Below are 27712 nucleotides of genomic sequence, written 5' to 3' on the forward strand. Positions count from 1 at the left end.
ATGGAAAGCTAAGACATAGGCCTAAAACATTGATGAAAAGTCCAAGATTCAAAAAGGTCATTTTCAAGTTCAAATTGTAGCAACAAAAGAGAAGTTGGAATCTGTGTTGCAGCCCAGATGCTATTCAGTGTTCAGCCCATATATCGAGTTTTAGAAGTACAAATGAGCTCATTCTTATTTTGCTAGAAATCTGAGAGAAATGCCCGAAATTTTAATGAAGATTATCTATTCCAATTTTAATGTTAGTAAGGACGTTTTGTTCAGACAAGAAGATAATGATTGTCACCAAGTCAAGAGGTGGCCACCCACTCAACAATTAGTCATTAAATCAATAGTTTTGAATTTTAGCCTATAAAAGGAGGCATTTTCCATACATTTAGCATCTTGGTTTTCAGATCAAGATCATATTCTTGCTTTCTTTCTTTGTATTTTTGTAATGTTTAAGTTTTGCTTTCATTAATATCTTGTTTATACTTTTCATCATAACTATGTTCTTATCTAGTTTATTTATGTTTCTCTTCTTCACAATGTTTAGCTAAGTTTATTATGTCAAGGTGAAAAGGTTTCACTAATGGTGTTAGAATAGGTATAATATAAACTCAACATGGACTTCAATGTTTATATCCAAGAAAGTTTGTTATTAACATGTTGTATCTTTTTATCTTACTAATTCTTAATACCTTGCTTGTTAAATGATTAATCTAGATTTGTTTTGTACAACCCTTGGTATAACAAATAGTTGGCACTTTCATAGCCTATTGTATGGTATAACTGACACTTGTGTTATGAAAGGAACTTGATTTGTTGTTAATATAAGTTAACATCATGAATTCCTAACAATATTTCAAAGTATGGTGTTACTAAAATAAGATATAAGATAATTAATATGATCATGTTAAAATTTTGTAATGAACTATTAAGGATAAATCATCTGATTGGAATCTCCTTTGTGTGTGGTTTCCAGTTAATTAATAAAAAGAGTTTATACTATACTTATTTGTAATACTATTAGTGGATCCTCTAACCTTGATAATTGCTTTTATCTTTGATAAATACTCACTTCAATATCACATCTCAAAAGTTCTTTTCAACTCCTTTTCATTTATTATTTATAATCTATATAGTTGACCTCTATGTCGTTCGACTCCAATCTTGCCGGGTTATTTATTTCTTCGACACTCCTGCACTTGGGATAAGACATCAATCTTTTGATCGTGTTAAGGTTACTACCCTAGTTGCATGAATCCAAGGCCTTTCTAACAAAATGTTATAAAAAGGGTATCCATAACTTTTAGCGTCATCAAGAAAACCTGTGGCCCCATATATAGCTCCACTTTTAGAGTCCCAATAATCTATCTAAGTGAGCCATCATATGCTCTCGCCATCATGGTGCTAGGTTTTATGTGCGATTCATCGACAGACATTTCCTTCAGAATATGTTTTGGCAACACATTAAGGGTTAAACCATTGTTGATGAGCAATTTACCTATAAGGTAGTCTTTGCATCTGACATGGATGTACTAGGACTTGTTATGTCCAGTTCCTTCAGCATCCAACTCGTCCTTTGTGAAGTACAACTAACTGCTTGCATGGATCCTCCCCACTAGATGTTCCATGGTTTTCTACTCAATATCCTGAGGTACATAAGTTTCGCTCAACACTTTTTGCAGGGCATTTTGGTGCAGTTCGGAGCTAAGTATTAAGGACGTAAGGGAGATCCTGAATTGAGTGTTTTTTAGCTAATCCATTATGCGGTATTCATTATCCTTTATCATCTTTAGAAACTCATTTGACTCTTCCTCAGTCACAGGTTTGTTAACCTCAAGTTCTTTGTCAAAGTTTGTTACTTCCATGCCTTTAGCTTTCTTTAGCTCTTCAGGTGTGAAACAACAACCACTCTAGGTCAGCCCACTGATATTAGAGGTACAACTATAATTGTAAGGCATCAGGTTATGATTTCTTTTATTTGCATAGGATGATCAATTTGGTTAGTCCATTAACTATTTGTTAGATCTTACATACTTCTAACGGTTTCTCTTAACCTTCTATCATCCTTACCTCATTACTAAACTCTATAAACTTTATCCTCAATTCTCTCATGGTTAGCATTCTTACCACCTTTTGGAGAACTCAATATAATCCTCAATGTGATGTCCCTTTGCTTCATGAAACTCACAATGGTCACCCTCTCCCAAGTGATATTCAACATTCCTTTTCAAAAATTCTGATTGTATAAGCATGTCATACAATCTTTTCATGGATACCTTCAACGCTTTTGCTCTTGTTCCCAATTTCCACCATACCTACCCCATTGTTTACTGCAACATCCCATTGTTTCCTGCAACATAGTTAGGTAATAAATTTGAATTAACATTGGTGAATCCTCAAAAGTTATCTATCCTATCTTAATGAGCTCTAATAACTTTTTCTAAAAGGCATAGCAAGTTTCAATATCATGGCCAGGATTGCGAGCGTGGTATTGACAAGTTAGATATGGCTTATACTAGATAGGAAATGGTGGTTGCATTGGTGGTACAGGGAGAGGAGGTATATGCCTAATACTAGACAGTTTAGCATACAAATTTTTCAATAGCATTGGTAGAGGTGGTAGTTGTTCTGGGGCATTTCTGGTGTTTTGTCTTTGGTAGTAGTTCTAGTTATGTGATTGATTGGTTTGATTCTAGGCAAAAGATTGGTAAATTGAGAGGTATGTGTTTGGAGGTTACAGTAGTTTACTTTTTTACCCTTGTACCCTTCTTCAAGGTTGTTCACATCATTCTCCCACACTTAACTTCATGAAAGAAATTAAGTTAAATCATAGAAAGAAGAAGGGCTTTAGGGTCAGCCATGGGAAAAGAAATTAGAGTATGAATTATTTTATTTAAATGATGTGAAATTAAAGATAATTTTATAAAATTACACGAGAAAAAAAATATTTTGTGAAGGTCAAGTATTGGGAGCTTGCATGTGTTACAAAAGAAAAAAAAAGGTTTTAAAGTCTAGGTAAGGTTGTTAACTTGTAAACTTGGCAAGAATAAGAACTTTAAGTTACTTGTAATATTATAAGTAATTTAAATAAATAGAAAAGCTTTAAATGAATCAACAAACTGATAAAGAATAAAATGAAAAAATATATATATTTATAGAGTGAAACGAAAATACGATGCCATATTGGATTGCCCCTGATTTTGAACATGGCAACCAAGTTACATTTAGATTTGCTAGGTTAAATGGACCATACCGGGCCAACTCTAACACAGTTGGATTTGAAATCCAAGTCATGCAAGGGACCATGCATAGGATGATGTTAGATAAAAGAAAAACAAAAAAAAACTATGCTAACAAGTTATTTTATTTCAAATCAATTTTTTTTTATTTTTCTTTTTTTCAAATATATTGATTCATAATTAAATAAAGATGTTAAGTAGTATGACATGTCGCGAGGTCATATTTCTTTATATGTATCAATCACTTATTAGCATCTCGGTTCAGTCTTTGTTTATTTTTACAGATAAAAAAACAAACTATTCTAACAAAGTATTTTGTTTCGATTAAATTTTTTTCTTTTCAAATATATTGACACATAATGAAATAAAAACATTAAATAAAATATCATGTTGCAAGATCATATTTTTTTATTTATATCAATCACTTGGCATCTTATTGTTAATAACTCTTTTTAATGGTTATTAATAAATATAGTGAGAAATTAATTTTATTGAAGACATTGATTACGCTTTCAAAGTGCTGGAATTGATTTTTGATCCGGCAAACATCTCCGTACTAATATTAGGACACAAGGAAAACAAGATAGATTAACACAAACTCCTTGATGCCATCAATCTTAGAAACATGTAAAGAAAAGCAAAGCCAAACGGGCATAGATAGTTATGGATAAATAGATAGATAAACAGTGCTCAAACTAGATATTTGAAGCAATTTTGTCCATGATGTTTCCCAGGACATTGTTGGACTCCCTCAACAACTTGATGCTCACATTCAGCTTCTCACGCTTAGCAACTACCGCTGGAGATTCCTCTAACATTCTTTCTATCGCACCATCATGTCTACCGACAAGCTCCTGGACGATCTCCTCTTCCATTTCCTTGTTCACAAGATTTCGAGCACAGAACTGCAAATGCAGAGCCATAAAATCAACCAACCTCCTCAAAACAATTTTCCAGTAAGCAGTCATTCTCATTTTCAAGTCGAAAGCTTGAAGCAAAACATGCTCCTCATACCCCCTGAGACCTGCAATTGGAACCTCTCCCAAACCTTCAATCTTGAAGGTAGAAATGTACATTTCCTGGACATCACGCGTGAAATCATGCTGTTTTGCCATGAGCTTGCTCCAGTCATTCATGTATTCAGGATTGCTTGTATAATCTGTCAGTTTCTCCATTTGAACAATCTCTGTGACCCAATTTCTAGAATGCTCTTTCATTCTTGCTATGAGACTATGGCCTGCTCGTCGAGTGGAGAGCTGAAGCTGGTGGTAGTTTTCCGAGTGATGCATCAAAACAGATATGACCACACCTTCAATGTAAGTCCATACTTTCTCAACAAAGGCAACCGGTATGTGCGATACCTTTTCAACCTTTTTCTGCAGAATAGAAAGGAAGGTGGTGCGGGGAAGGAAATTTGGCAATTCAATCCCTTTGGCTTCCCCCAAAACCTGAATCTCGTCCATCAGAAAGTTCCCTGCAAGGTCATTTTCAGAGCAATTATGAAGTTCACCTGAGTATTGGTTGAGCATTTCAACCAATCTGGCAGTGCAATGCATATTTTTATCTTCTAGATACTCATCATACTCTCCTCTCACAATGATCTTGTTTAGCGACTCTTTGGCGGATCCAACAATGCCCATGAAAGTTGTGAGGGCTTCACCAACCGAGGACAAAGTCTTAGGCATCCTGTTCAGTTCCGAGATACTTGCATTCAGCTTTTCGTTAATCTTCCTCACTATCTCTGGCAAGCATCTTGCTATAATAGTTGCTTGAATTTGAACCAGTTTTTGAGCCAGAACTGGGATGCCCACCATGGATTTATCAATCTTGGATAGAAGAGGATGAGTTTCAAACAAGTCAGCTTCTTCCTTGCGTGCTTCCTTGTAAGATTCATCACCAATACGATTTCTCACACAGACATAACCCAGACCTATATTCACATCATCAGCCGTAACCTTCTCAAGCAGTCCTTCTGGAGCTCTGTCTGCTTTGGTGACCACGGCGAGAGTCCTCTCACCATTCTTATCCACTTTCTGTGACATCCTAATAGATTCACAAGTGGTAAAATCAACAGTTGCAGACAAAACATTAAGGATAATACTCTCTTCAGGCCTTATGTACTCCATAATGATATCCGCTATCTGCTCATAGATGTTTTCAGGCTGACCGTGGACAGGAACTCTAGTGATTCCAGGGAGATCAACCATTGTAAGGTCCGGAACGCCATTCTTTTTCACTACCAAAGTCAATGGCGTGTTCGATATGCCCTTAGCACTGCCTGCAATCTCATCAGTGGCAAGACTTATGGCATTGGCGATTTGGGCTTCACTGGTAGGTACTGTTTTGCCATTGAACTCCAAGGAAAGCTCTGGTTCTGGAGCTGTGTGATGTTGCAACCTCATTATGAGAGGTACTCTGGTGCAGATGCCCTGGCCACGAGGGAGGCTGATACCAGCTAGTGATTCAAGAACACTAGATTTCCCTGAAGATTGATCACCAACAACAACAATGGTGGGGAGTTGTATCCCTTCTTTCATGACCTGGAGATGCCTCAGCTTGTCAACTGCATCCAGTAGAGGTCGAATACGTTCATTGAATGATGATACGATGGGGACATGGCTGACTACCAGCTCTTGATGCTTTTCTTCAATGCTCTGTGGAAGTGATTCCACTTGGTTTTCCGAGCTATTCGACATTTCTTCACTCACTGAACCCACTAAACTCATTTTGTTGACAGAGAGAAACTTCAAATAATTGCTTGCTATTTTTTGATTTGTTATGCTTCAAATGAAGAGGGGAAAGTGAGTATTTAAAGTGATCCAGGTGGGATGTGAAATAGTGTGGACTCGGGAATCCTTCTTTTTGCGACGACTAAAGATCGACTTAATTTCTTTTTCCAAAAGGACAGTCGTTTGGGAAGCTTAACAAGGAAGGAGATGATCCTTTTCATGGTATTTTTAAAGAGTACTAGGTTGGTTCCTTTCAAATGAGTGGCCTTGCGTGTTCTTTTCTGGTTTGTAACATCGTCACCAGGTACAGTTCAAAGAGGTTTCCTTGTTGGAGGTTGGGTCCTTAAGCATGAAGTCACTCCATGCTTGAAATCAGTACAAGCTAAGTGATAATAAAGGTTTTGTGAAATCTTTTGAAATGTTAAAGGGTAAAAGGATTGGAGATAACCGTATGTATTTACGGAAAATTTTTAGCTAAGACCCACATAAAAATATGGTATTAATGTTAATAAAAGTTAAAGCAACGGTTATATTATATCATTCGTGGGTGCGGCTAACTCTCCATGAAGGTAACTTTATGATTTTTTAAGATAAAAGTATCCAAATTAAGAGCCCGTTTTGGAATATAGTTTTGGATTATTTTTTATTTTAAAAATATATTAAAATAATAATTTTTTTTAATTTTAAAAAATACTAGGTTGGTTCCTTTTTAAATAAGTGGCCTTGCATGTTCTTTTCTGGTTTGTAAAATCAAAAGTAATACCTACCTAGTTCTTTTCTGGCACAGTTCAAAGAGGTTTCCTTGTTGGAGGAGGTTGGGTCCTTAAGCATGAAGTCACTCAATCCATGCTTGAAATCAGTACCATTGCATGGATGGCTTTCCTTCTCTTGGAAGTTATGTCCGAAATAGCTATAGTCCAATCTTCTAAAAAATTAAACAAACTTAGGGGGCATTCCCTTAAAAAAACTTTATTTTTATTTTTTTTTGTTAAAAATTAATATTTTTTATGTTTTTAGATTATTTTAATGTGTTAATTTTAAAAATAATAAAAATAAAAAAATCATTTTGATTTATTTATAAATAAAAAAATACTTTAAACCGTAACCGCTACAACAATTCCAAATAAGACCTCAATAATTAAGAGCTCATTTTAAACTTATCAAACTTATCAAGCAGAAAGCAAAATGATACTATGACGAGGATACAAGAGAAAACCAAATTGACAAGAATACGGGATCTTGCAAACTAAAAATTAGGCATAATTTTATACTTTTCAAGAATAATTTTAGAAATTTATTTAATCAAATCATCACTTCGAATTTTTTAGGTCTAGAATTGTAACTCATTGCATTAATTATATTTTAGTTCTTGATTTTTAAAAATTATTTACAATCAAGTCACACTTTTAAAATTTAACAAAGGGTTTTTAATATATGTGACTCATGTTCCTAACAAATTGTCTTAAATATAAATCATAATCTTATGAAAAATAGAATTGCTAAATAAATAAATAATTTATTTATTTATCAATTTAAATATTAATTGATTTATATTTGAAGATCGAGTATAATGTCCAGTAACATATCATGATCCTCCAAATATTGAAATATGGTTTAATGTAGCCTTCCATTAACCAGTTTCTTAGTGTAATTATTATTCATTCATCAAGAATGTTTTAATTTAGATATTATAACATGCAGCGTGTTTGCTCTGTTAAATCATATTTTATTCTTAACACCATAGTCATTGATTATTTGAATAAAATTTTTAAATTCTTTTCAAATTTCATTTCACCTTGTATAAGAATTTCACAATCAATACTATTTGAGAATAAATAATTTTTTTTAATTCAACTAAGATGATGAGTCCTCTTTTAATCACAAAACACCTATATATAGTTCATGTTATATTCAATATCTTCCCATTTGTTATCCTTTATTTAGAAAACATGTAGTTAGGATTAAAGTAAAATATTCTCTATATAAGATAGGTTAGTGATTTGAAGTCTAAAGATTATTTACAGAATTCTCACGTGAGCCTTTCCATAGACACAAGTGATTTCTCTATATGGATTTCTCATGCGGGACAATTTAGTGTAATATCATCTAACAAGCACCTACATAATATTTCAAGGTATCCCTTATACCCCAGTTTATGAATAATTGCTTTCTTTCATAAAAAAAAAAAAAAAAAAAACATAATATATATCAGTCTATGGCTCTAATTAATATCTAGTCTTAATAAAACATATTATGATGACATGGTTGATCTTCTTATTTTCTTAATAATTTTCTAATACTAAGGTTCTTCTCTCTTTTTTATTTTTTATTACAGAGTTGAATTTCTTAGTATTTCCTGATTATAGGGTTGTTCTGAAATTTTCTTATTGTAGGGTTTGGATTTAGATTCCTTGTTATTATAGATTAAAGATTCTTTCTTGGTCAACTCTGATTCATCAAAATCTTACTGAATTCCAATGAGAATTTTTCCTAAAAAATTCAAAAACATACTAGGTTGGTTCCTTTCAAATGAGTGGCCTGCGTGTTCTTTTCTGGTTTGTAACATCGTCACCAGGTACAGTTCAAAGAGGTTTCCTTGTTGGAGGTTGGGTCCTTAAGCATGAAGTCACTCCATGCTTGAAATCAGTACAAGCTAAGTGATAATAAAGGTTACGTGAAATCTTCTAAAATATTAATGGTAAAAGAATCAAAGATAACCGTATGTATTTACGGAAATAATCTTTTTTTTTTTTTAGTTAAAGCCCGCCTAAAAGTAAGCTATTGCTGTAAATAAAGCTAAAGCAGCAATAGTATTTATATTATTCGTGGATGCGGCTATGAGGTAACTCTATTATTTTTTAAGGTAAAAGCATCTTCACTATATAAGGTCTATTTTAAAATATAGTTATAGTTGTTTTTTAAAGTGATTTTTATTTTAAAATATATTAAAATGATATTTTTTTTATTTTTAAAATCAATGCATCAAAACAATTTAAAACATAAAAAAATAATTTTTAATAAAAATAAAAATTAAATTTTGTAAAAAAACATGATTAACCTGCATTTTTAAATGTTCTCTTCAAAACAAAAATAAATAGAAACATAATTCTAATAAAGGGAACCCACGGACCATATTCCTCTCCAATCTGGGATTTGCTCACATCGCGTATAATGGCTTTGCATGGATGGCTCTCCTTGTCTTGGTAGTTATGACCGAAATAGCTTTTTAGTCCAATCTTCGAAAAAAATTAAACTTACCAAGTAGAAAGCAAAATGATACTATGATGAGGACACAAGAGAAAACCAAAATGACAAGAATACAAGATCACAAAACGCTCCTACTTTTCTTTTAGTGATTAGAGAATTGTATAGACATTATTAGATGTGATGGCCTTCAGGAATTATAAAATTTAACCTTCTATAATTAATAACGATATGCAATAATAAATAAATAAATAACAATATTTGAGCTCGGTTTAGGAAATGTTTTTTTGAAAACAATTTACATTCATATATGATATCTCGGTGCACAAGAACTCAACACTAGAATATGTTTGTTTTTCTGGCCGTTTTTATTTTTAAAAAAATTACAAAAATAAGATATTTGGATAGAACGTGTTTAAAAGTATGGTTATTATTGTTTTTTAAAATACTTTTCATTCGAAAATATATCAAAATAATATTTTTTATTTTTTTCAAAAATTATTTTTGACATCAACGCATTAAAATGATCTAAAAAATACCCAAAAAGTATTAATTTGAAGCAAAGGAAAAAAATAAAAAATTATTTTTTTTCAAAAATACTTTTAAACACAAATTCACTTACTAGCAACGGATTTCCTGACGGAATATTTTTGTCGGTAATTTGAGGTCGAAATTACCGCTAGAATTTATCCGTCCGTAATTCAGTCCGTAACTACCGACGGACAGTATCCGTCGGTAGTTACCGACCGAATTATGGATAAAAAGTTCAAAATAAAAAAAAAGGTTGGTCGCTGACGTAGAAGTTTTGGCGGGGGGTTTTTTCCGACGGAATCACTAACAGATTCAAAACGACAAGCCCATACACTAATGTGACCGGTTCACCATTGAAAATACCGACGGATTTGAAATGGTTGATCCGTACGATGATGTGTCTATTTTCCCGACAGAAAAGTCGACGAAAATATCCGTCGGTGAAATCATCGGAAAAAGTTAATATAATTTCCTGCTGCCAACCCTCTTCTCCATTATTTCTCCTTCTTCTTCCTAGTCCTAACTCTCCTCATCTGCAAACAGCCAACACCCAAACAAAAATCTCCCTCATCTCAACACAACAAGTTATATTTCTTGAAGTTTTGTGGTCACAACATTCGTGTTTTGATTTTCCGATGGATTTTATCAATTTTTATAAGTAATTCTATGTTTTTAAATTTTAACATTTAAATGTCAATTTTGTTGTTTATTTTAGTATATGTATTTTGTTAGTAGATGTACATGTTTTATTGTTATTTCTCAAACAAACTTGTAGTATATGAATGTATAATTTTATACTTGTTATGGTTTGTTTAAGAATTTGCAAGATTGTATTTGTTTATAAATCGTTAAAACTTTATGGAATTACCGAATTACATGTGTTGTTTTGAAATAATTGTGTTGTTTTGAAACAATTAATAGCTTGCTTAATGGGTCTGTTTTAAGTTTTATCAATGGTATTACGGTGTGGTAATTTCCATAAATTTATATATATTAATTTGTATGTATATATGGACGTTAAATAAATGTTCATAATGAATATTTAATATTTATGAGAAGTTGTGATTGGTTTGTAAGATAATCTCGAGGTAAAGTAATATTTTTTCAAGTTTATTTTCCTAACTTAGTTAAGTAATACATGATGTCATCATAATTTTGTAGAGGTTCGATATATATAAGTCATGGATGATCGTTCATGGATGTATCGAGATTCAACCAAAGGATTGCGGAGGATGGATTATTGTAACAGGGTTCAGGGTTTTATTAATTTTGCAACATCTATTCCTAGAAATTTTACTGGAGGCGGTATTAGGTGTCCATGCAGGAAGTGTCAAAATAAAAAGTATCTGCATCCAAATGTTGTAATGATGCATCTTCTACACAAAGGGTTTATGGAGAATTACCAGTGTTGGTATGCCCATGGAGAAGTATTTGTTAGTAAGAGAAAAATGGGAGAAACGGTGGTTGGGTCAACGGACAGTTTCTCATTGAAGTTTTTGTAGGAAGATAAATAGGAAATACAAATACAACATTTCTTGTACGTTGCAACAATTACTGATGACCATACCGATGGAATAACGCTCGTCGGCATCTCATAGAGAGTTGGAAAATAATTACAACAAAATGCCACAATCACCAATGGCCATATCGACGGAATCATGTCCGTTGGCATCTCACAGAAAGTTGGAAAATAATTGCAAAAGAATGCCACAATCACTGATGTCTTTACCGACGGATTAACCGACAACCATACCAACAAAATCATGTCCGTTGGCATCTCACAGAGTGTTGGAAAATAATTACAACAAAATGCCACGATCACCGATGGCCATACCGACGGAATCATGTTCGTTGTCATCTCACAGAGAGTTCAAAAATAATTACAAAAAAATACCACAATCATCGACATTGTTACCGACGGATTAACCAATGACCATACCAACAGAATAATGTTTGTCGGCATCTCATAGAGAGTTGGAAAATAATTACAACAAAATGTCACGCTCACCGACGGCCATACCGACAGAATCATATCCGTCGGTATCTCACAGAGAGTTCGAAAATAATTACAAAAGAATGCCACAATCACCGATGTAATTATATTCATCAGTAATTTGTCGGAGGGCAAATTTTACCGACAAAAATACCTACAAAATGTGTGAATTCCAAAGGGTGTGCATTGAATGCACCTCTGACCGTGTCAAATTACCGACGGACCGCGAAAAATATGGAGGGTAATTAAAAATTTCAGTGCGAAATTCAAAAATTACCGATGGATTTTTGACCCGTTACCGATGGATTTAATTAAAATAATAATAATTTTTTATTTCCATCGGTGAATCCGTCGGTAAAACTACCCTATAAGTTTCAGCGGCCGCCCCTTCAGTTCATTTTTTCTTCTACTCCGTTTTTCACCTTCAAATTTCGATTTTTTTTCCTCTCAATTCTTCAAGGCTTTCACCTAGAATCTCTAGCAAGTTTTGTTGTGAATCTTTATCACATTAAAAGGTATGTGGTTTTTTCTATTTCATTTCATTTTATTTTCTTTTATTTTTAGTTATTTTTATTCTTGTTATTTTTTTTGGTATATTGTTTTGTAATGTAGATAAAGTTTTTGAATTCAACACATTATTAAGGTATGCATATTTCTTCCCTCAAGTCTATAGTTTTTTTTTTAATTTTTTGAATATTTTTTATTGTTTTATTGGCATAATTGTTATTAGTTAATTTGTTGAATATTTGTTGTTAATGTTGAATTTACCTTAGAATTAGTCATTGAATATGTTTAGAACAATTAGTTATTTAATTGATTTTAATTGTTAGTCTATAATTTTTTTTTAATTTATTGAATATATTATATTGTTGTATTGGCATAATTATTGAATAATTTGTTGAATTCTAATTGTTGTTGTTGAATTTACCTTAGAATTAGAAATTAGATATGTTGTAATAATTAGTAATTTAATTGATTTTAATTGTTACACATACAATTTTTTAAAATTTATTGAATAAATTATATTGTTGTATTGGCATAATTATTGAATAATTTGTTGAATTCTAATTGTTGTTGTTGAATTTACCTTATAATTAGTAATTGGATATGTTGGAATAATTAGTAATTTTTTTATATTATTGCATGATTTGTGTTTAATTGTATCCATTGATTTTAATTGTTAGGCTATAATTCTTTTTTAATTTATTGAATATATTTTATTGTTGTGTTACCATAACTATTGAATAATTTGTTGAATTAATATTGTTAATGTTGAATTTACCTTAAAATTAGTAACTGAATATGTTGGAAGAATTATTAATTTAACTCTATTATTGCATGATTTGTGTTTAATTGTTTCCATTTATTTTGAATTTATTGTTTTGTTGTATTGGCATAATTATTCAATAATGTTTTGAATTGTAATTGTTAATGTTGAATTTACCTTAGGATTAGTAATTGAATATGTTGGAATAATTAGTATAGATTAGGTCAATTGGTTGTGGCTATTGTTAATATTTGCAGGTTTGTAGATTTGGGTAGTATCCAGTATAAGGAAGGTGTTGTCGATTTTTTTTTAACATTGGCATTTAATTATATAATTGATGATATAAAATTGGTTAGATGTGCAGAATGAAAACCATAGCTGGTCATTCACCTTCGATCGCAACAAGTTCGTCTAGCAGCAATGACGATATTTCCTTAGGTGACTCTCATGAAGAGGCACATACACCACTGCGCCATCAATCGATGATGCCTCTTCCAGCACTGGTTCACAGCGCAGATGCGGCATGCCTTCACAGCGGAATCAATTTACCAGCAAGTACGAGGCACAATGGAAGGACGACTTTTCAATATAAGTTTGTTAAGGTTTTAGTTTTTTTTAAAAAAATTAAAAACATAATTTATAAAGTAATCACTATTTCATTAATTTCATTTATTTTCAGGTTCACAAACATTGAGGCCGCCCGAATAATATCATCGGCGTTTAAATCGTCAATGGAGATTCCATTGTTTCAATGGAGTCAGATATCTAGGTATCCTGAATGGATGTCTCAAATCAATGCATGGTTTTCCAAATTTGAGGTTAGTGTTAATATATAATTTTCAGCTTATTTCTAAAAAAATTATTAATATAATTGTAAATAAATTATTATTTTAAAAAAAAATTAAATTTTTATACATAAGATCGATTCTGCTGGGATAGTGAACATAACACTGTTGTGAGGAGGGTATGGGAAAATCACGCGGCAACTAAGTAACATCGAAAACAATACAATTTTTTTTTAAGAAAAAAATTTATGTTTCGAAATGTAATTTTTTCTTGCTTGAAGTAGGTTGCGTGATTTTTGGTATAAAACAAAAAAAAAAGCAGTGAGGGTAAGGGGTTCCAAAGTTGGAATGATGTTGCGGTTTGGAGGGATTTCAAACCGATATACATCCCAGAAGATATATGGCCGCACTATCTTCAGAACGTGACGTCTGAGTGGTTCACACGACGCTCACAATCCGGTTCTGGCAACCGGAATCGGCCAATTCATGACTCGGTGACAACGCACACCGGCGGCTCCGTTCCGTTTGTTGCACATGCGAAACGAATGGTAAGATTAATTTAAATGAAATATATCGTTTAATTAATTTGTTGTTAATAAATTTTTTCCATTATAGGCTACGTCTCCTGCACGTGAGCCCAGCCCGATGGAGCTGTTTGTGGAGACGCATATGCGAAGTCAAGACCGCCAAAAAGGGGGGTAACAGTTTGTTGACAATCGTGCTCAACATTTTGTGGAATGTTTGTTCAACCATTTTATTTTGTAAGTTATTATTATGTTTATTGAATTGAATATGATGATTACTTTTTTATTTTATTTTCAGGAGACCTATAATAATTGGTTGAGGGAGAGATAATGGGACGATCCAATGACCGATCTAGAATTCGATCTGGATTTGTGGATGGAGGTTGGATCGTCAAGTGGACCCGATAAAAATCGGGTTTATGGGCTCTCCAACACTACAGCCGACAACTTGTGGTCGGCCCGTAGTGCTTCAACCGTCGAGAGCTCTCAATCAATATCGACCTCCCAATCCAAGGAGTTCGTGGCCTTGCAGTAACACACAGCTCAGCTCACTGAAAAGTACGACCACCTATCAGAGGCGTACACACAACTCAAAGCACAACAAAAAGCGGAGTCTGAACAACAAAAAGCGGCCTACGAACAGCTTCGTGAAATGGTCATCAACATGGCACAAGGTGGAACATGTGCACCTAATCATTTTTTGCCGTTTGACCAGCAGCCTCCTCCTCCTCCACCTTTGTATTAATTTTTAATAAAACATTATTTACCTTTAAAATTGCGTTTAATATTTTTTTGAAACATATTCGTTTTGTAATGAATATTATTTAAATTTGATTTTTTGTTTTTGATGCTTAATATAAATTTTATTTGCATATTTGGTTTTTATTACCATTAATTTATATCATTTTATATTATGTATTCCAAATAATTTAAAAAACAATTAACAAAAAAATTACAAAGGGATTTACCGACGGACATAATTTGTCGGCATTTGACAGTAGCTGCCACCATCACCGATGAATTTCCAGACGGCTAATTCGGTCAGTATTCCATACACTCACCGATAGATTTACCGACGGAATTAATCTGTTGGTGTTCTACAGTAGCTGCCAAAACTTGCCGACGAATTTACAGATAGATATATCCAGTCGGTATTCAAACAGTCACCAACAAATTTATCGACGATAACTTTCCGTCAATAACACATGATATCACCGACGGATTAAAATCCGTCCGTCGGTATATTTCAAGCGGGAAAAAATTTTTTGGTGCCCAAATTTTGTCTGTAAAACCGTCGGCTAATGGTTTTTTTATTTTTCCGACCGATATAGCTACGAAATGTGGAATCACCGACGAAAGGTTAGCCGACGGACCTTTTCTGTTGGTAATATAGTCGGTAAATAAATTATCGACGAACTCTCAATCACACACCGACGGAATATTTCTGTCGGTAAAACTGTGAAATCTTGTAGTGATAATTCATGAAAAGTCCTAGATATTTTTCACATAACAAGCAGGTCATCCTAACACAAATCACAAGCAGGTCATCCTAACACAATTAACCGTCAGCTAATGGTTTTTTTATTTTTCCGACCAATATAGCGACGAAATGTGGAATCACCGACGAAAGGTTAGCCGACGGACGTTTTCTGTCGGTAATATAGTCGGTAAATAAATTATCGACGAACTCTCAATCACACACCGACGAAATATTTCTGTTGGTAAAACTATGAAATCTTGTAGTGATAATTCATGAAAAGTCCTAGATATTTTTCACACAACAAGCAGGTCATCCTAACACAAATCACAAGTAGGTCACCTGAACACAAACCATTCATAGAAATCCTAGACATTTTTCAAATCATAACCAGGTCACTCAAACACAGACCCATTAACAACATCATTTTTCAAAACAAAGAGAAAACCCTTGATTCTCAAAATAATTGAGTTTTTAAATATCTACAAGAATAACCACCTCATGATTTGTTAATATCAAAACTCTTTAGTGGATTTTTCTCATGACATGGGAAGGCTTTCACACTTCTTACTGTTTCTTTACTAACTTATTTTCTAAAGTTCCTTGCAAGATTTTATACAGTAAGTATTGTAAGAATATAGCAATTGTCATAACCTAATTTTAACCTTCTTTTCAAAATATATTTTTTTTTAAATCCAAATATAGCAAAAAACTCTAAAAAATATATCTTTGATGTATTTGCGTAATTTTTCAATGTTTTTTTTTGAAAGAATCCAAAATTCCAAAAAAAAAATTCATGCGTTCAACTATTAACGTGTTCATTTCAATATCTTTAATTAATATTTCTCATCAAGTTGGTCTTGATGTTACTATTTTTTTTAAAGAGTCAAAATACAAAAATAAATAGAAAAAAGAAAAAGAAAAAATGAAAATAAAAAAGATCAAAGGCATAAAAATAAAATAAAGAACTAAAGTAAATTTACGTTTCTTTAGAACCAAGCAACTAGAAAAGAAAAGATAAAATATTTAACCTATAAATATTGAAAAATTCTGGCCAAGAGATGAGGCCGTAAAAAAAAAAAACCTAAGTCCAGGGGAGCCACTAAAAATTACATATAAAAAATACCTAAATAATACCCCCCCCTCCCCACACAAACAAACCTAGCCAGTAATTATTCCTAACCCAGCCGCCACCGGCACAAAAAGCATCTTATCTTTACATGTGCTTGGAAATCGTAGTTGGAAATATGTAAATTATATTTTTTAAAAAGAATTTTAGAATGGATAATTGGCGATGTATGTGACAATATAAATTATATTTTTTAAAATTTTTATTTTTTAAAAAAATAATTTATTTTTTATATTTTTAAATTGTTTTGATATACTAATATAAAAATATTTTTTAAAAAAAAATAAAAAAAAATTATTTTAATATATTTCTAAATAAAAAATACTTACCATCCTAATTATCCTAAACCTATTTTTCACCCACAAAAATCATCCCTGAGTCCATTATTGTCAAAAACATAAAACACACAAATAAAAATATATCTCTCTCACTGTCGACATCATACCAGGTGCAAACCAGGCTTTTCCGTTTCTTCCTCCTGGCCACCAGCATTACCAGTGGCAGCTACACTCCCACCGAGGTAGTTTCTTTTAGAACCAAACACACCAGCCACCATAAACTATTTCCCCTCAGTTTTTCATTGTAAAAGACCAAAAGTCACATAAAAACTAATATAAAAATACTTTTTATGTTAAAATATATTAAAATTATATATTTTTTATTTTTTAAAAATTTATTTTTAAGATTAATGTATCAAAACAATTTAAAATATATAAAAAAATTAATTTTAACAAAAACAATTTAAATTTTTTAAAATTACAATTATAACCACGTTTCTAAAAAGTTCTTCCCTAAATTTTCTTCTTTACCACCGTGACTGCCACTGCCATAGCGGTGGAAAAGAAACAGCAGTGTCACGTTGTCCTGCCACTTCCAGCCTCATTCCCAAGGCTAGACAAAAATGATTTTGCATCCTGAAATTTAAACAAAAACACTTACATCCAAGGCTTTAAGCCTTTTCAATATTTATAGCACACTAAGACCCTATTTAGATCCTACTTGTTTGTTGAAAAATAATTTTTTTAAAATAAAATTTTAAAAAATAAATTCTAAAAAAAAAATTATTTTTTATATTTGGTAGTGTAATAAAAAATAAATTGAAAAATATTTTTCAGTATTTGGTTATATTATAAAAAATAAGCTGGAAAATGACTTATTAATGTTTTTATTTTTAAAAAAAATTTATTAAAATAATGAGGAACAAATCTTACAAATTTAAAAGTTGAATGAGAATGAAATTGAAAAAAAAAATTAATTTCATAAATTATCTCAAATAAAATAAATAATAATCAAAGTAATAGAGATCAAATTTAAAAAATAAAAAAAAATTGAAAGATGAAGAAATTTAAATAATAATAATAATTAACATTTCATCAATTATTTCAAATAAAATAAGTAACAATCAAAAGAATGAGGACCAAATTTGATAGATTTAAAAATTTCAATAAAAAAATGATAAGAGAAAAGCAAATAACAATTATAAAAAATAAGGACCAAAATTAATATAAAAGTTAAATTCTAAGGGGTGAAATTGAAAAATAAATATTCAATATATATATATATAGCAATCAAAAGTTTGAGGACCAAATTTGATATAATCAATAAATAATATGACATTTCTAATTTTTTCATAACTTCCGAAAAGTGTTTTTCGTTCAAAATAAAAGGACAACACAACAACAACACAACAAACTGACTGCAATTTACCAATATTCTAGAGTATGAGGTTGATGCAATGAGCAACACAAGGAGACCAAAATATTGAAGGAAATTTTTCTAGCAATAACCTACCAGCAGCAACATAATTTGCAGCATTATCAGTTACCATATGCATAATGTTTTCAACCCCAACATACAAAACAACCTCTCTAAACAACTGATACAACAATCTAGCAATCTTTGAGACATCTGATACATCCACAGTTTTCAAAAAAGCTGTTCCTTTAGGACAATATATTAAGAAGTTAATTAAAGTCCTCATCTTCTAATATGTCCATCTATCGGCCATTAATGTGCAACCAGTCTTCTTCCAAATCTCTTGATAACTCTCAACATAAATCTTCACTTCATCAACCGCTTTTGCCAAGTAATAACCACAGATAGCATGCAAGTTTGGTCCTTTATAACTAGGACCCATGGCTGTTACAACATTTATGGCATGCTGATAGTACACAGAGTTAACAGCATTAAATGGCACACATGCATCAAATATCCACTTTGCTAAAGCAAGATCACACCATTCAATTGCTTCTTTCCTTTGCCAACAATTCTGAAGAGACTTTTGAACACCAAGAGTTGTTCTTGGCATGAAATATGTCCCTAATGTTGCAGATTTATTCTGTTTTCCATAACTTGTAGTTGATTGTTTTACAGTGCTAGTGCTTTGAATCTTTTTCTTTTTTGCAACCTTCGGTGGTAACATATGTTTTTTTAGTATTGACATCCTCATTATCCTCCTTATCATCATCATCACCATCATCATTGTTGCTACCCAATTTTTGACCCATGTTTTGATATATTTTCAAAAAAATCAAAAAAATTGAGAAAACAAAGAAAATCCAAAAAAATATGTTTTTTTTAATATATTTTCGTCATTTTAGCATTTTCAACGTCGTCTAAAAAAAAGAATTTAAATTGTTAAAAGATTTTCAAACGCGTTCGACTTTTCACGCGTCATTTTTAAAATCATTGATTTTCCGCAGTTGAGTCGACGTTGATTTGCTCGTTTTCAAAAAAATACAAAAAAAAATAAGAAAAATCAAAATTTACAAAAAAAAAGAAGTTGAGGGACCAAGTTGAAAAACCTAACAACATTTTGCCTATAAATACTGGGTTCTTCAACACATTCAAGAGGGGGGGTTAATTTTGGAAACACCAAAAAAATAACAACAACAACAAAAAAACCCTAAACCTAAAAGATTTTTTTCCCTGCAGCCGCTGACCCAAACACAGCCGCCTCCCCCCGATTTTGATTTTTTTTTTTTACCACCGGATCCGACCCTCTCCCCACTCTCGGCTGATTCCACCATCTTCCCCTCTTCCCCGTTTAATTTTTTTTTTGACCCAAACACAGCCCTTCATTCACACCGTTCATCATCCTCCTCTCTTCCCTCTCAGCCGGCCATTTTTTCCTTCTCATTCTCACCGGACACATCTTCTCAGACCACCACGGATCTGCCCCCAGGCAGCACCGAAGGCATCTTCTTCTCCGATCTCCTCAGCAACGAACCGCCGACCACAGCAGCCGGCCACAGACCCGATCTCCTCAGCACCGCCACCGGGTTCCTGCTTCAATCGACCACCGACAGCTCCTCCTCCACGACCGATCTGCCACCAGAGAAGAAGAAGAAGAAACCCATAACAGACTGATCTGGGGACAGAAGTGGAACCGAAACTGAGAAGAAGAGAAACCGAAGCATGATTTCAAAAAAAACCAAGGAAATAATAAATAAAATCAACTGGTGGTTGCGTTTCTTGTTATTGCTGCAGGTCACCGCCGGCGCAAGGAGGCAGAGACGAGCAAAAGGTTCCCGATCCACCGGTTTCTGTCATCTTCGGCGGCGGCGCGTGGAACAACGCGCCTCCGCTGTTCCAGCAACTCCAGAAATCGTCCTGACACTATTCTGGGGTGTTTTGGGGTCATTTTTGTAATTTCCAAATTGTTTAATGTAATATTTAGTTTTGATTTTTTTTTATTTTGTAAATATGGAAAAAAAAGGAAAAGGAAGAATAGAAAAGAGAAAATGATAAATAAAAAAAAAGGAAATGTTTGTGAGTGCTTGGATGTTTGTTTTTTTTATTTATGTTATTGAATTAAAAATAAAAAAGGACAAAAAGAATTAATTGTTAATTTAAATATGGTTAAATATCTAAAGGACAAATAAAATCAAGTTGTATTTTCCATGAAAATGTAAGAACAAGTTTCTACATATATTCGGGGATTTAATAACTGATTTATTCAAGCCTTAGAATTTAATTAATATTTTAAATTTTCAAATTACATCAAAACACAATGCAGCTTACCTCAGGTAGGGTGCGTTAGGGGTGTTAATACATTCCCTAACCACAACCAGTCCCTTACCCGCAATCTCTGACAAGACCAGTACATCAGGTTTCCTAGTAGCCCTCAATGAATTACTAGGTGGCGACTCCCATAAATCAAATTAAGCAAAACATCACAAACGAGAAAAATCGCCAGCCGATGCCGCGCGCCGGATTTTTTTTGGGGTGCGACAGAATGGCGACTCCACTGGGGAAGGTACTGTTTCTGACATTATTGGACTAAGCTTTGTGTTTTTGATGTATTTAAGTTTTTTTTCATTTTTATCTCTTTGTTAATATTTATTTCCATGCATTTTATAGAATTTTCTCATGCATCACCTGTATTTATTTTTGAGAGCACACACATTAAACTTTAAGTTAGGTGGGGGACTAGCAGCTTACCTTACGACTTGAGTCAAGGTTGAAGTTTGTGTAAACCCCAACTCTTTGTTGAGTGCTTAGACTGGTAATAGTTGGACACGTGCCAACCCATTACCTACTGGGCCCCTATATTGCTTTTACGAGGGCAATCACTGGGACAACAAGAGACCCATTTTAGAGACCAAGTAGCAAACCTACCCTGTCTCACGTAAAATGAATAGAACCTGTCTGTAGGATGTATGCTCCATAAATATTTGTTTTGCATCCGATCAAACCCTTCTTGAAGCATCTTGAACTCAAGACTTGTGGGTGACACATTGGCCGTCACTCCAAAAATTTTCATTGTAGAGTTTGGGCAAAAATCACGATTCTTGTCCATCATACAAGAGTTACGACCATATTGTCACCTCTCGAAGGGCAAGTTCGTCATATAGATTACATATTCATACATTTATCATGCATGTACCGGGTTGAAAGGTAGGTCCCCCGCACAAGTTGTGCTGCACGTGATTGAAGAAAAATGATAGAGGTGAAGAAAGGTGTCAGATAGAGGCTCATTATCAGATTAAGGTTGAGAACATCAAAGGTGAAACAGCTAGACTCAGATTTGCTTGAACAAGTGTTGAGTATTAAATGGAAAGAGAATGCATAGTCTTCTGTGGGAACACTGTTTGTCCACGTCCAATTGAAGCTGCCTTTCCTTTTCAATCATGAACAACAACAGCAATGCCTTCAGTCATCAACTAATGACAACTCTGGTTCTTGTCCAGTTGCACTGTTAAATGTTCATCGCCTCCACATCATCTAATGGAACCAAACGACTACTAGCCTCCTGTACATGGTGCATTAGTCTGTTTTGAAGTTACCCCGATTATGAGCTCAATTCCAGTTCAGCAGCATAAGATGGTCTGAAAAACCATGATTAAACACTGAACTTCAATGTGGTAGAGCTCTCTCTACAAAAATCCATTTATGGCTCTGCAAATTGGGAATGCAAGAGGGGATTTATAAGTTCCATATGCTACAAATATTTCTCTCATCAGTTTCAGCATTAAGACCTCTTAGTAGGTTGAAGAACCAGACCTGGTCTGAAAAATATGAGCAGACATCAAACTTCAACATAGCAGAGCTCTCTTAGCAGAAATCTGTTTGTGGATCCGCAAGTGGGAAGTCCAAGAAGGAATACAGTAGTTTCAGGTCATCTATGATTTTCCTCCAACAGTGTCAGTATTAAAACGCAAAAGTAGAGAGGAGACATGCCTAGACTGAAAAACATGAAGAAGACTGAAACTTCCACAGAGCAGAACTCCCTCTATTGGTGCTTGTTTGCTGCACCGTTCGAGAGGAATCAAAGAAGAAATAGAGGAGATTCATGTTCATCATTTTCTCCTATAGAAGAGATAATGTGTGATTCCACACGTCGGTAGTGGCGATACTACAAGTTTCTGGGCGCTGCCAAGATTACCAAGTTGTTGGAAAGTTTTCTAACAATCCTCAACCAACCACAACAACATTGGAAGATTGAAATGATGTTGTGAGGATTTGCCGAAGAATTGAACAAGCTATGAAGAGAGGAAAGATTGAAGGATCTGCCATGGATTCTAGAACAATGATGAGAGATGAATCAGGAGATGACTTTGACGGTGTGAACCCTTAATTATGTGGTATAGTCAGGTCTCACGGTAACATCAATTGCTCAAATGTCTTTGCCAAGATGGGACATTCCTCTGCCACTTAAGTTTGTCGACCAACATCTGCCAGATTCCAGAATTTTGCTTGACTCCGACAAATCTCATGCAACCACCATTTTCTGGGGGGTTTAATTCAGACAAGAGATATGATGTCATGATGGGGTCCTCAGCCATTTCAATTGAGCAATTGCAAGAATTTCAAGAAGCAAGTCTGAAAGTTGGTGAGCAAGGGACAAGTGGAGCCTGCAAAAGAGGGTGTCATTGGCTATATTGTCCCCCAAACATCATCAAAATGACATGTGATCGAAAGTGCTTGGCAAAACACAGATATTGCCAGAAAAGCTGACATCTTCAGAATGACATGTGATCGAAAGTGTTTGGCAAAACACAGATATTGCCAGAAAAGCTGATTCAAGAATGGTGATGAACTGTCAATCATATTGTTATGGAATTCTGCATTTTTGTTTTGGAATCACATCTCATCCTTCAACGAAACATGCCTTGCTATTGTCTTTTTGTTGTTTTAAAATCAACAGATGTTTAACATTTTATTCTAACAAAATATTTTGATCAAACTCCAACATGCGATAAAGGTTAATCAATCCTGAAGATTAAAAGTGTTTTGATTGCAGAAATGACTCGATTCTTGTTAAAATGACATGAGGTGACCAAACAAATTTTGAACTCATACTTCCTGAAACTGAACCACACATCATGTAGCTAAGTTTTAACAGTATGCATAATGACATGTAGTGGTTTCGATAGCTATGGACTCGTGAATCATGACTTTTACAAGTCCAAATCATTACACTAGATGAGGTCAAAATTTATCGGTTCTAACCGACCTTGCTTGAAATGAGAAAATGCCATCTTTGTTATCCCTTCACTTTCTAAAAATTATCTCCCTTTGCAGTCCCATTTTGAGCCTAGTGAAATATTTTCTTTCAAAAAGAAACCCTGACTAGGATCATACCCCACACTGGGGCAGATGAGAGATATGTTGGAGACATTGATATGATTAATGGATAAAGAGGAAGGCTTAGAACGAAAGTCCAATGATTGAGAGAGAGCTAGAAGAAGACATATAGACTGGGGGCATATAAGAAAATTTTGAGGAAGGCTATGAAAAAAAAAAAAAAAAGAACAAAAAAAAAGAAAGGAAGTTGAAATTGCCTTCACTTAAATACATGTCAAAGATAAAGGAAGGAGAATGTTATCAAGTCTATAAAGAGAAAAAGAAATTTCAATCAAGGAAAGGCACGACAAAAGTCAACACCAGAAAAAGACTAAGTTATAAACGTGACTTTTGGTATCCATTATAAAGCCTCTGATGTTATCAGATGATTAAGATTGGTTATTCATCATGGAAACGTGGATTTTGATTATGACTTATGTTAAGAAAAGACTGATCTTTGAGGTTAACAAGGTTATATGGCATTTCCTCTACCAAGACAACAATAGAAAAGAGTTGATGAATAGTTGATGTTGATCCTAGGTCTTTGAAACCCTCAAACACCTTTTAAGCCTTTGAAATTCTTTTCTTTCATAGACATGAACCATAGCCTGCATTACGTGCTTTTAAAAGCCCTTTTTAATCAAGTAAGCAATTTGAACCGATAAATGGCGCTCTCAAAACTTGAAGAGCTTTTCCATAAGGGTTGTGACTTCATGAATTAAGCTACTGGTTATTATGCATGCTGATAAAACAAGTGCTAAGAAAAGAAATAACCTTTCCTGATAAAGCCTAAGTGTTGACTTAGGTGCCTTGCTTTTGAAATTCACTCAAAGGTCACCTCATCATAGATTATCAAATGATATACCTAATATCAAGGATTCAAATTGATACAAAGAACCATGGAAAAGCCATTTTAATCCTACATTGGGTCAATTTCTTTTTTTAAAATGCATGACAATCAAAGGACTGTGTATTTCGAATAACGTGTGTTGGGTTTTTGATAAAAAAAGCTTGATTTTCAAAAGATTTTCAAATAGGACATCTCTGATTTCATTTCAACAAACTAGACTTTGAATAGACATGATCTTTGAAATATGAGAGTTGATTCCAGAACAAGGAAGATTATCAAACACAGAAGAACATTGATTGAGTATGCAAAATCGTTGATAGAAATGACATTGAAGTCCTCGACACTCCTTGAAAAGTTGAGCAACTGGGGGCAATACAGTAGACCTTGAAAAGGAAATCAAGCAGTGCTCAGATCAGCCAGGAGGCAATGATTAAATGATGAATCAGTGAACTGAAGACAATGATGTTCAAAGACAGATGATCAATGAACGAGCACATTCAGATCATACTGGGGGCAATGTCATTCCAAAATGGCCCATGCTCTAGTGAACCCTGTCAGCAATGGAGAAACAAGGATGTACTTGAAGGACACTTTCATATCATCATCTTTTGAAGCATGGCTAGCAATCGTTGAGGATACATGAATGAATGCAATTGAATGGTGAAAAGATGCACATCACCAAGACTGGCTGTGGAACAATGCCACACTTGAGGACAATCTCATATTGTCATCCTTTGCAACATGGTTGTTGACAAATGTTATCACACAACTGCATTGAATGAATGTCAAGAAGGCCCCACCTCGAAGACTGACTGTGGGATAATTTGTTTTGAAGCCAGATGAGCGCTTCACCGCATGAGTATGGGTGATAGAAGTAGCATCATTGATGAGGCCGAGGCATTTCTTTTCACAATCTGATTAGAAGAGTTGAAAGGAATCTATTAAGAAGAACACTGAGCATACAATCATGAGCCTTTGTACTGCAAGCTATGAGATGCATGACTGAATGACTAAATGAGTTCCAAGAAGGCTGATGATAACATGTACTTGAAGAGTACTGTTTCAACTAGAGGCAAGTTCATGACTGATTAACAATCTTGATGGGTATTGGCATGATGCACACAATCAATCAGAGGATAATTCTCAGAAGAAGCCAGGAGATAAAATCCTTCATGATAAATCAAGCAGTACCACACTTGGGGGCAGGGTCAAGCTTGATGAACGATGCAAGCAGTAATTGTCAAAGACAGCCCAGATGGGGACTGCATTTACAGTTGAGTGGATGGCTAGCACATGAAGGAGCCAATGTATCGGAAGAACAAAGAATGCTTTGGGATACAAACAAGGGCACCCTATGACGATGGAGCATCAAAGAGGGGGGGACGTATATTTCAAATCAGGTAAGGATGCATGCATATCATCTAACCTAAAAAAAAAAAAAACATTTGCACATATTTTTGAATTGTTACAGGAAAATCCTTAATGAGATCCAGCAAGATGGTGGAAAAAGAAAGAAGCATTGTGGTGATGATAATAAAGAATCAGTTTTGATCATGGAATAAAATGGAAGATGGGATGAACCCTACCATTAGGGAAATCCTAAAGAAATGAAAAGATCACCCTTGCAGTCAGGAAACACCGAGTTTTCAAATCCTATGATCGGGAATTATCAGGAAGCACCAAGTTTTCCAGCCCTTCTTCTGTCATCCCCTCAAAGACTTCGCCAGGTAAGTCCTATTTTTCACACTTTATTTTCTTTCCATCTGGGTAGGTCACCCATCATAATGAGACCATTTTTTTCACATTCTTTCCACCTGGGTTGGTCACCCATGACAATGAGACCGCGTTTTTCACATTTTTTCCATCTGGGTAGGTCACCCATGACAATAAGACCGCACTTCATCATATTTTTTCCATCTGGGTAGGTCACCCATTACAATGAGACCACACTTCATATTTTTTTTCCATTTTTGGGTAGGTCACCCATTACAATGAGACCGCACATCACATTCTTTCTATTTGGGTAGGTCGCCCATCACAACGAGACCACCTTTTCATATTATTTCCACGTGGGTAGGTCACCCATTACAATGAGACCACACTTCTTCACATTTTTTCCATTTTGGGTAGGTCACCCATTACAATGAGACCGCACTTCACATTTTTTCCATTTGGGTAGGTCACCCATACAATGATACCATCATTTTTCTTGGGTCGGTCACCCATACAACAAGACCAGCATTTTTCTTGGGTCGGTCACCCATACAATGAGACCAGCATTTTTCTTGGGTGACCGACCCATTACAATGAGACCAACATTTTTCTTGGGTCGGTCACCCATTACAATGAGACCAGCATTTTTCTTGGGTTAGTCACCCGTACAATGAGACCAACATTTTTTTGGGGTCGGTCACCCATACAATGAGACCATCATTTTTTTGGGGTCGGTCACCCATACAATGAGACCATCATTTTTCTTGGGTCGGTCACCCATTACAATGAGACCATTTTTTACAGATTCTTTTGTTTTGGTTAAATGAGGTCACCAGATGGGATCTCATGTAGCTTTGGTTAAAGGGAATCGTCAGATGGGATTTCAGGTTAACCGAGTTACACATATTTCGTTCCAATTGAAGGAGGTCGCCAGATGGGATCTCATGTAGCTTTGGTTAAAGGGAATCGCCAGATGGGATTTCAGGTTAACCGAGTTACACACATGTTCGTTCCAGTTGAATGAGGTCGCCAGATGGGATTTCATGTAGCTTTGGTTAAAGGGAATCGCCAGATGGGATTTCATGTAGCTTTGGTTAAAGGGAATCGCCAGATGGGATTTCAGGTTAACCGAGTTACACATATTTTCGTGCCAGTCGAGAGGTCGCCAGATGGGATCTCAGGTAAACCCAATTAAAAGGGCAGGTCGCCCGTGAA

The 27712-nt window shown here is 34.2% G+C and overlaps 1 protein-coding gene across 1 annotated transcript; it reads right to left on the reverse strand.

Annotated features, from left to right (window-relative positions):
* Positions 1–3811: 3811 nt before the first annotated feature.
* LOC118045299 (dynamin-related protein 4C) lies at positions 3812–6059 on the reverse strand. Its single transcript, XM_035053899.2, has one exon. It carries the CDS (start codon positions 5951–5953, stop codon positions 3923–3925), a length of 2031 nt encoding a protein of 676 aa, XP_034909790.1. The 5' UTR covers positions 5954–6059; the 3' UTR covers positions 3812–3922.
* Between the last annotated feature and the right edge of the window lie 21653 nt (positions 6060–27712).

The sequence above is a fragment of the Populus alba genome, chromosome 3 (genome assembly GCF_005239225.2).
Source record: "Populus alba chromosome 3, ASM523922v2, whole genome shotgun sequence".
NCBI lineage: Eukaryota > Viridiplantae > Streptophyta > Magnoliopsida > Malpighiales > Salicaceae > Populus > Populus alba.

Coding starts and splice junctions, on each gene's coding strand:
- LOC118045299 (XM_035053899.2), bottom strand. CDS start 5,953: ATGAGTTTAGTGGGTTCAGTGAGTGAAGAAATGTCGAATAGCTCGGAA.